We start from the raw sequence: 10694 nt of genomic DNA, 5'->3' as shown, positions 1-10694 counted from the left end.
CCTTATAAGGAAAACCAAAAAAGCTTCACATTTTTATCTATCCCGTTAAGAAGTCCTAGCTTCTTCTTATATCCTTTTTCCCAAGATGGCCTGAATTAATTCTACAAATTGTCCTGCCATAAACAGAAATAAAACTCATTCAATCTTCACCAACATAGATATGGCACACTTTGGACATTAAAACTAAAGTTTAAACCTAGACAGACACATATTGGGCGTATCCACTTTACGTTAAAACTTAGACAAAGACACATTGGACACTGAGGAATACATATGGTTGATCGTGGTCTGTGACAGTTGCATTCAATTAGTTTTCTATGAATTAGCACGTTTGACGGGGAAGATGTTTAAGTTGTGTTCTTCATGACAATTTTTGTCACTGTATCAGTCTTATTTAAAATTCTATCTTTACCTAGTTTTAGTAACAATGCTGTTTACCTGTGATCATACCTATTGTCGTTTGTTATTCTCTGATATCATGCTGTTGCCATACCTATCTTTGTCACAGTAATAGCTTACATGACCTATCGTTCAGTTGGTGATATATATATATGCGACATTCAAATGTTTCTAGAATCAATATTCAGAGCCTTCCATTGTTCACACCGTAAAGCCTTCCATAGACACAGACTGTACGTAATATCTATCAGGCAAAGGATATAGTTCCTTATTCGTCATACAGCTAATTAAGTGATACATCGGTGAGTGGATACAGACACTATCGATATTCTCATTGTGGTACCGTAATGATTACGTCAGAACATTTGCACATTCCACGCTGGATTATTGGCCTTTGGGTGCAGTATGTCTCCGTTAGATGTCGCTCCGTAGAGCAAATTGTAAGGAATCCAACGTGACGAGGTTAATCATGGCGTGTCACGCCTTTCTGTCCGTGTCTTTATGTGTTTGTCTGTCTGTCCATTCAGCCTCCTGACAACAGTCAATGAACCTTTCAGGGTTTCCGTGTTACTATATTCCATCATTCTGTCTGCTGTGTATGTCTACTGCACACATGTATAATTTCCCTGTCTTTCTGTTCGTCATTTGAACGCTAGCCAACCTTAACCTGGTTAACTTCTGTCCGTCTGTTGTCCGTCTACCGAATATCTCGTCAGTCTGTCCATTGATTTGTTTTTCGTTTGTTTGTTTGTTTGGTTTTTTTGTTTTTTTTGTTTAACGTCCTATTAACAGCCAGGGTCATTTAAGGACGTGCCAGGTTTTAGAGGTGGAGGAAAGCCGGAGTACCCGGAGAAAAACCACCGGCCTACGGTCAGTACCTGGCAACTGCCCCACGTAGGTTTCGAACTCGCAACCCAGAGGTGGAGGGCTAGTGTTAAAGTGTCGGGACACCTTAACCACTCGGCCACCGCGGCCCCCTCTGTCCATTGACATTTACTGATTACCAATATATTGACAAGGACTTGAACACGTATTTTACTGGGAAATAAACACAATTTAAAGCTTGGTCCACATCAGTGATATTTCTCCGTTTTCCTGTCAAGCAGGAAGCGTAGACCACGTGCATATTCTATGATTCTATATGTTTATATTTAGTTACATTTCCAGAACAGTTTCTAAGTGTCAACATGTTTCTGATAACAATTATCATCAATTCAGCAAAATGTCTTTGGCTTCTGAAAATACATGGGTTGCCGTTCCTACTTTTCACGTTAAACGACTAATCGGGGAATTCTTGCATCTATTTGCTGTGTTAAAGTGTTCGTTAATCTACTTACGTTATTGCCAAAATAGTATACATAATATGCCAAAGGAGGATAGAATGTGTGTCCGTGGGACTTGATACTTCAGTATACTATAGAATTTAAAACAAAATACGATAAAGTGTTGTTAAGGATGTACTTGGCCGATTGTTTGTTTTGTTTGTTTGGGGGGTCTTCAATATCGCTGATGAATTGGACAAACAAAAAAAGGGGGCCGCGGTGGCTGAGTGGTTAAGGTGTCCCGACACTTTATAACTAGCCCTTCACCTCTGGGTTGCGAGTTCGAAACCTACGTGGGGCAGTTGCCAGGTACTGACTGTAGGCCGGTGGTTTTTCTCCGGGTACCTCGGCTTTCCTCCACCTCCAAAACCTGGCACGTCCTTAAATGACCCCGGCTCTTAATAGGACGTTAAACAAAAACAAACAAACAAGGCTCTTCAATATCGCTGATGAATTGGACCAATAACAAGTCTGACTTAAGTGCAACCACAATGCTACAAGCTTGGCCTTTGAGAATTCCATGCAATTTTGCCATTTGGATCTAAATCCATACTAACAAATATTGGTGGGGATATATTTCCGAACTGAACGCAGAGTAGACATGAATGACAGTAAAATACATTTCTAGGATCTGACGTGTCGCTTGAAGAATCAGATCATGTGTAGCCTTGTTATAGTCCCAAATAAGGGACTACATTGATAGACCAGCAGGTTGTGTGACATTCTAATTGGTTTACAGATCACCCACAGGAATACAACAGATTGTCGTTACAGGAAGTGTGAAGACTTAATTAGTATTACCAGTTGTCGCTTCTTGTTATATTTCTAATTATGTTCACAAATTCCGGTTCATGACAGACTGACGAAAATTAATCTTTAAACAGAGGTTAGGACAATTTCATGGAAAGGCAGACGAAAAATAAATCTTTAAACAGAGAGAAAGCATAAACACCGAGAGATAATTGCGCCAAGAGAAAACTCGAAGTTTTAATTATCCCTACCTGTCGGGCGGCTGTTCCGTATACAGTTGTCCTTTGTGAGCTATTCGGAACCTCTCTTCCGGTATGTCCTTTATGGTGTTATGTATATTGAACAGTGAAATTCGACCGTCAGCCATTTTCATCTTTCTAAGTAAAAAGTCTTCAGTCGGCGCTGCAAAGTATCATAATGTGCATTGAATGATATCTCTCGCCAAAGTCGAAGCTGTCGCCAGCATAGAAATATATACATACGTAATGAAATATGTATGTTTAAGCGACCGAGTCAATTCCACAGAGAGAGAGAGAGAGAGAGAGCAGGTACACCATTGCCAGCTTAACCTGCAAAGCTATTTAAGCTGTTTTCCTGCATGAAAACTATATTAAGCAAAATCAATTAATATACACTTTCCAAACCTAATATTTATATGCTCTCGATCAATTAGATAATACAAATTAAAAATAATACCGATTATTTCATAGCTGGATCGATTTCGGGGTTATGGAACTCTAACCAGTGTTCATTCAGCAAGCAGACATATTATGTAGACGCGTTTCACTTCACAGCTTTCGGATTTTGTTCAAGTATCGACCAGAAGCGACAGAAATTTAACAAAGCTCGTTGTGTTTTATGAGCCTTGTGAGTTATTTTATCTCGTATTCGCCTAATAAATATCTAAATCACCATTACACCCTTGGGAGTGGGTTTCCGATCACGGATCGACGCTCATCCAGTCAACGTTTTAACACATTGGGACTCTTGCATACATTTTTCATCACGTGTTTTTTTCAGCAACAGGATGAAATGTAAACACATTTTGTGGACTTAACTAAAACATTCGTGCAATATAAATGTCAATTATACATGCTAGACCGTTAGGTACAATACTCACCGTGTAGAACTATACCAAGGCCCAGTTTGTGCTTAAAGATATTATCATCATTGCATAATAGCGAGAGCTCGCTGAAGTGTTATTGTTATTCATTGTCGATTTCATTGCAAATAATTGGTCTGATGATTAATTGATGATTAATTAATTTCTCCATTATTGACCAATCAGTTCACGTTACCTTTTCATTATATCAGTTTTATATTTCGTCCTTTTTAGATATTCAAATGGGACCCTCCAGAAATTTAATCAATAGAAACGTTTATGTGTCAATTTCATGATTTCCGCGAATACAGTGAAAAGAATGAATTGTGAACATCACTGCCTTTCTCGATCATAAATAAGGATGTCCCCTACAGCAGTGGAAACTTTGAAGGTCAAAAGAAGGCATTTCTGCAAATTTATGTTAAATCCCCAAAGAATGAGAATATCTATGGCAATAATAAGATTTCAGAAAGGGAGGTCACAGGGTAGGGGACATTCCAGATAAATAGACTTGTACCATGGTCATAGTGATGGAAAATACTCTCCCATTAATAACACAAGTAATAATTTCTTAACGAGTTGCATTTCCTGATGAAATACGACATGATGTTTTGATAGAAAGCTTTCTGAATTAATAAGATCAATTTCTTTACAACAAGTCCAAAAATCTGTTCATGAAATCAGGATTCCTCAATAGTCAAATTGATTTGTATTGTTACATTGATACTGATATTGATAATATTCATATTGATATTGATGTTGATATTAAAATTGATGTTGATATTGATGTTGACGTTGATGTTGATGTTGATATTGATGTTGATGGTTGATGTTGATGTTGATATTGATGTTGATGTTGATATTGATGGTTGATGTTGATGTTGATGTTGATGTAAATATTGATGTTGATGGTTGATGTTGATATTGATGTTGATGTTGATATTGATATTGATATTGATGTTGATATTGATGTTTATGTTGATGGTGATGTTGATGGTTGATGTTGATATTGATGTTGATGTTGATGTTGATGCTTATATTGATGTTGATATTGATATTGATGTTGATGGTTGATGTTGATGGTTGATGTTAATGGTGATGTTGATATTGATGTTGATGTTGATGTTGATATTGATGTTGATGTTGATGTTGATATTGATGTTGATGTTGATGGTTGATGTTGATGGTTGATGTTAATGGTGATGTTGATATTGATGTTGATGTTGATGTTGATATTGATATTGATGTTGATATTGATATTGATGTTGATGTTGATGTTGATGTTGATATTGATGTTGATGTTGATGTTGATGGTTGATGTTGATGTTGATATTGATGTTGATGTTGATATTGATGTTGATATTGATGTTGACGTTGACGTTGATGGTTGATGTTGATGGTTGATGTTGATGTTGATATTGATGTTGATATTGATGTTGATATTGATATTGATGTTGATGTTGTTGATGTTGATGTTGATATTGATATTGATGTGGATGTTGATGTTAATATTGATGTTGATATTGGTGTTGATGTTGATGTTGATGTTGATGTTGATGTTGATGTTGATATTGATGTTGATATTGATGTTGATATTGATGTTGATGTTGATGTTGATATTGATGTTGATGTTGATATTGATGTTGATGTTGATGTTGATATTGATGTTGATGTTGATATTGATGTTGATATTGATGTTGACGTTGATGTTGATGGTTGCTGTTGCTGGTTGATGTTGCTGTTGCTCTTGCTGTTGCTCTTGCTGTTGCTCTTGCTCTTGCTGTTGCTGTTGTTGCTGTTGCTGTTGCTCTTGCTCTTGCTGTGGCTGTTGCTGTTCCTCTTGCTCTTGCTGTTGCTGTTGCTGTTGTTCTTCCTGTTGCTGTTGCTCTTGCTGTTGCCGTTGCTGTTGCTCTTGCTGTTGCTCTTGCTGTTGCTGTTGCTGTTGCTCTTGCTGTTGCCGTTGCTGTTGCTCTTGCTGTTGCTGTTGCTGTTGCTGTTGCTGTTCCCGTTGCTCTTGCTGTTGCTGTTGCTGTTGCTCTTGCTGTTGCTGTTGCTGTTGCTGTTGCTCTTGCTCTTGCTGTTGCTGTTGCTCTTGCTGTTGCTCTTGCTGTTGCTGTTGCTGTTGCTGTTGCTCTTGCTGTTGCTGTTGCTGTTGCTCTTGCTCTTGCTGTTGCTCTTGCTGTTGCTCTTGCTGTTGCCGTTGCTCTTGCTGTTGCTGTTGCTGTTGCTCTTGCTGTTGCTGTTGCTCTTGCTGTTGCTGTTGCTGTTGCTCTTGCTCTTGCTGTTGCTCTTGCTGTTGCTGTTGCTGTTGCTGTTGCTCTTGCTGTTGCTGTTGCTGTTGCTGTTGCTCTTGCTGTTGCTGTTGCTGTTGCTCTTGCTCTTGCTGTTGCTCTTGCTGTTGCTCTTGCTGTTGCTGTTGCTCTTGCTGTTGCTGTTGCTGTTGCTGTTGCTCTTGCTGTTGCTGTTGCTGTTGCTGTTGCTCTTGCTGTTGCTGTTGCTGTTGCTCTTGCTCTTGCTGTTGCTCTTGCTGTTGCTCTTGCTGTTGCCGTTGCTCTTGCTGTTGCTGTTGCTGTTGCTCTTGCTGTTGCTGTTGCTCTTGCTGTTGCTCTTGCTGTTGCCGTTGCTCTTGCTGTTGCTGTTGCTGTTGCTCTTGCTGTTGTTCTTCCTGTTGCTGTTGCTCTTGCTGTTGCTGTTGCTGTTGTTCTTCCTGTGGCTGTGCTGTTGCTCTTGCTGTTGCTGTTGCTGTTGCTCTTGCTGTTGCTGTTGCTGTTGCTGTTGCTCTTGCTGGTGCTGTTGCTGTTGCTGTTGTTCTTGCTGTTGCTCTTGCTGGTTGCTGTTGCTGTTGCTGTTGCTCTTGCTCTTGCTGTTGCTCTTGTTGTTGTTGTTGTTGTTGGTGTTGCTGTTGTTGCTGTTGCTGTTGCTGTTGGTGTTGTTGCTGTTGCTGTTGGTCTTCCTGGTGCTGTTGCTCTTGCTGTTGCTGTTGCTGTTGTTCTTCCTGTGGCTGTGCTGTTGCTCTTGCTGTTGCTCTTGCTGTTGCTGTTGCTCTTCTCTCTTGTTTCCCCCCCCTCTTTCTCTCCCCCCTTTTTCTTTTACTTTTTCTACTTGTAGTGTCTCCTCCTCTCGCCCCCTTTTTCCCTCTTCCCCCTCTTCCACCTCTTACCCTCTTACCACATATTACAATATTTTTGGTGGAGCAAGAGATAAACAAAAGCAAATAAAAAGAAACAAATCGGTTCAGCATTCCTGTATAATGGCCCTTGACACAGAACAAATCGGTTCAGCATTACTGTATAATGGCCCTTGACACAGAAACTCCATTTATCACTGTGCGTTCCTCGTGGTAATGTGACTTTTTTCTTCGGTAATCGCACCCCGAAAAGAAAGATATTCCATAAATCATGGCTGTGTTTTAGACATTTCGTATGATATTGTCGCCATTGTCCTCATGTAATCGCTCTAAACGGAACATTATCATTTATTTTTAGTCAGACCCGTACTCTCTAAAAAGTGCCCTGATCGATTTTAATGGAGGGTAGTGTTTCGGAAACATCCAAGATACTAATATTGATACGACAAAAGTACCAGTATTGTCCATCTCGTGGTATGAAAAGGGATGGATGTTTGAATGGAATTTTTTTCTCCGTAACATCTTGGGGTCTTTAGAGTTCTAAAAACCAATCTAGTTCTGTTCCTAAGCATTCATGAAATATGCATGTCGTACATAGGGTTGTCAGATGCAATGAGTGTTCATCATGTTCCGAGTGTTGGTAACATTGGCTTGGAAACCACGTTACCTCGACAGCAGTCACACTCCTCTACAACAACCAGTATGGACGACTAGGTGCCCGCTCAAATTGGTGCTGGCAATCTCAGATACGTGGAATAAATGGAACATTACCGTTTGGCATGTTACGGTTATATAAGGCTCGAGATCTGACGGCGGTAGCACTGTTGAGGGGCATGCTCGTAAAACTTGGGGATTGGGAGCGAGAACTACATCTAACACACAAGGAAGGCCTGCTCATTCTGGACACGGAGAACGTCATTTTTTGTATGATAAGCTAGAAAACAAGAATACAATGGAACTTCTCAAATGGAGACAATGGGTTATTATCATCTATATGACAATAGGTAGTAATACCAGCCATACAACAATGCCTCGAGAATCAAGATAGATAGAACGATGGAGTATACCTAATAAGAAGAATGACGTATTTTTTTGTAAAAACATCACAATAGCTATCTATGTGTGCACAAAGAGAACGCAGTGTTTTCCTTATATCATTAAGCTATAATTCTCACACAAATTTGACAGAATGAAGTATCAATTGGAACAAAACAAAAATAGATCAAAAGGCATCACTTACAGAAGAATATGGCAAGATAAATAGTTGTCGTCTGCTTCGCCGTCTCAAGGTAAAATCATGGTTATGTCAAATTTTCAGAATGAGAACCGATATGTTAACAACTGAACCACAAGACAAATCAACATGTTATCGTAAAATATATTGTCAGCCTTACAATGATAATCCGTCCTACCAAAGCGTTAAACGTTAATAAACAACCTTATTCGTCTCGGGTGATGGCTTTATAAACTGTTGTACACATGAAGGCAATCGCTCTTGTATTACGAGTGTTTCGCTAGAGATAACGAGTCTATCATCACAATACTACCTACCTAAGACAACAGGAGAGCGATTTCTGTACGCTCGAAGTGTATGACCCACAGAGGGTTTCGTTAGGGAGAGGGCTTGTGTGGGCTATGCCTGTTGCCTCATTTCCATTGTAGCAAAGATCTGCACGATAAAATATTCTAAAATTTGAGGTCTCCGTTCTTTGAGTGCCCGATACTTGTTGATATGTCTTGTGGTTCAGTTGTAAACATACCAGTTCTGTGTCGTATGTATTATTAACATGGTAAAGAACTCCAGCTATACTAAACACATTCGACAGTTTGATAACGTCAGTGTGTAGTGACAGATACATATATGTAACATATATCTCGTTAGTGTTAATACAGGCCCTGTGTAGGAGTGACAGCTAGCCTTACCAAGTATCTACATTATTTACGCGATTCATACGAGATATGTTGAAGTTTATTAGAACTCCGGGGTTGGACCAGCTGGAAATGAGATCCAATTTATTACGTGTTCTTGTGTGCGGAAGATGTTGTGACATGTATACTTGCATTATATCTGCTAGATTATTCAATCTTTATGAGATGCAATTATCAATAATTATCCTTGCATGATCGGGGTGGTTGATCCTATGTCTTCAAGCAAAGGCCTGCATGTTGTTCGTAGAAAGTGACTAATGTGGGCCCCCACGCAAAATAGGGGTACTTGACAAATGCTATTAATAATTATTGATAATTCTATCTTCTGCATTTTCTTAATTATATCAAATAAACGACAGTGCCAGCACATATTGTTAGAAATTAAAGAATTTCAACACAAATGGAGCGATGTCTTGGAAACACTAAACCATCTGGAGACGAAATCGGGTACTGCGGCCCCATGACAACCTAGATCGTGTCCCTATGACGTCACAATTTATGACATCATGACTTTCCGGGGAGTAAGGCCACTTATGAGTTGTGACGTATGTAACATATTACATCGCTGCATCCGTCGGGTGATAACGCCGATAAAACTTCAACAGCTTAGATCGATGGTTTTTCAGTAGGTAACCCGGACTACTTTGATACTTGACGCCGATATGAAGAGCGGTAACGAATCAGCTATACAAAGCGGTAGGTACGAGATACGAGATACGAGAACCAACGAGGAAATGTGATACTTACTGTAAACGTGGTTATTTTCGCGGGTGGTTAATTTCGCGATTTAGATATGTAAACTATACGCGTGGGGTAATATTAGCGATCGATCCACTTTCGTTTGTAGTTCGAGCTCGCGTAAATTTCCACGTTTACAGTACCAAAGTCTAAACATATACAAATATATTTGTAAGTAAACTACATGATATGATGCTAAAGAAAAATTCATTTGTATATGACTTTTTCATACGGATAAGATTATTTTTAGATTTGTTTGTGACATATTTCATTTTTTCCCATCCAATGAAGTTTGTTACAAGATAGTTGTGTGTTTTTGACCAATTTCTATGAACAAAATGAATACAATTTTATGTATAATATAAACATCTTTTTGTCGAAATGCCTCTCGCGCGCAAGTTATATCATGAGACTGTCTGCTACTGACGTCATGGTTCGGTGAATCATCCATGGCGCCATCCGGACGGTAGATATGTGTCACCACCTACTGACAGAAACAGCGCGTGACTTATCAAATCGATGTACGAGATTGTCATATCAATGTTTTTATAAAAATACCCGTCATTTCTCTTTCTGATAATTATGAACCAAACGAAATAATGACAACTTCAGAGACAGGCGATAAATCACTTCTAGGAAATATAGTTAACGATTTAATCTGCACTGTGTAAAGCTTATTTCTATTATTTTAATCTTCTTTTATTCTTCTACAAACCTCAACTTCTATAAATCATTTGACAGGAGATGTGTAAAAAGACATTATTTGAGAGTTCCTTGCAGTACTTTCTTTACCTACTTAAGAGACCGCTCACATTACGGTTTGGCTCAAAGAGAGAATGCAATACCATTTCATTCCCTCTTAAGGTTTTATGAGATAGATATATTTCTTACTTCGTAGGCGGATCGAACGGGTGGTTTATATTGAAATGCATCTGCAATTGCAACAGTGGTTAATATATTTTGTCTCTCCAATCCAATTTCGCCGTATAGAGACGATACGCGAGTTTAAGAGAGCATTAAACGCTCTGCTTCTCTATAATCGGACCAAATGGTCTTAATTAAAACCCTGATTTATTCAGCCATTTACTGATAAACTGCTTGTTTTTAGGATATTTACACCGTTCACATTGAGAAAAACGGATTTTGACATTTACATTTTTTTACCATTTCCTCGACTGTGTTATTTATTTGCCGTTCGTGGTATTTGTTTCATTGGCCGAATGAGATTAACGTTTTCCCAAAGAAATCATTGAAAATGCCAAGATAAGCCGACGACAAACTGGCAATTTTACGCAAATAGCTGATAACCACAGTTGTCAGTCTTCGT

At 39.0% G+C, this 10694-nt stretch overlaps 1 protein-coding gene across 1 annotated transcript; it reads right to left on the bottom strand.

Moving 5' to 3' along the window:
• Positions 1–866: 866 nt before the first annotated feature.
• Positions 867–7535, bottom strand: LOC117339761 (probable basic-leucine zipper transcription factor Q). Its single transcript, XM_033901476.1, is given in 7 exon segments — positions 867–930; positions 5276–5830; positions 5862–6285; positions 6288–6412; positions 6444–6512; positions 6515–6728; positions 7472–7535. Coding segments are annotated over 7 exon segments (1515 nt in total).
• Positions 7536–10694: the final 3159 nt, after the last annotated feature.

This window comes from Pecten maximus, chromosome 12 (genome assembly GCF_902652985.1).
Source record: "Pecten maximus chromosome 12, xPecMax1.1, whole genome shotgun sequence".
Classification (NCBI taxonomy): Eukaryota; Metazoa; Mollusca; class Bivalvia; order Pectinida; family Pectinidae; genus Pecten; species Pecten maximus.
Note: the sequence above shows the minus strand (reverse complement) of the source record. Positions and strands in the feature narration are given on the sequence as shown.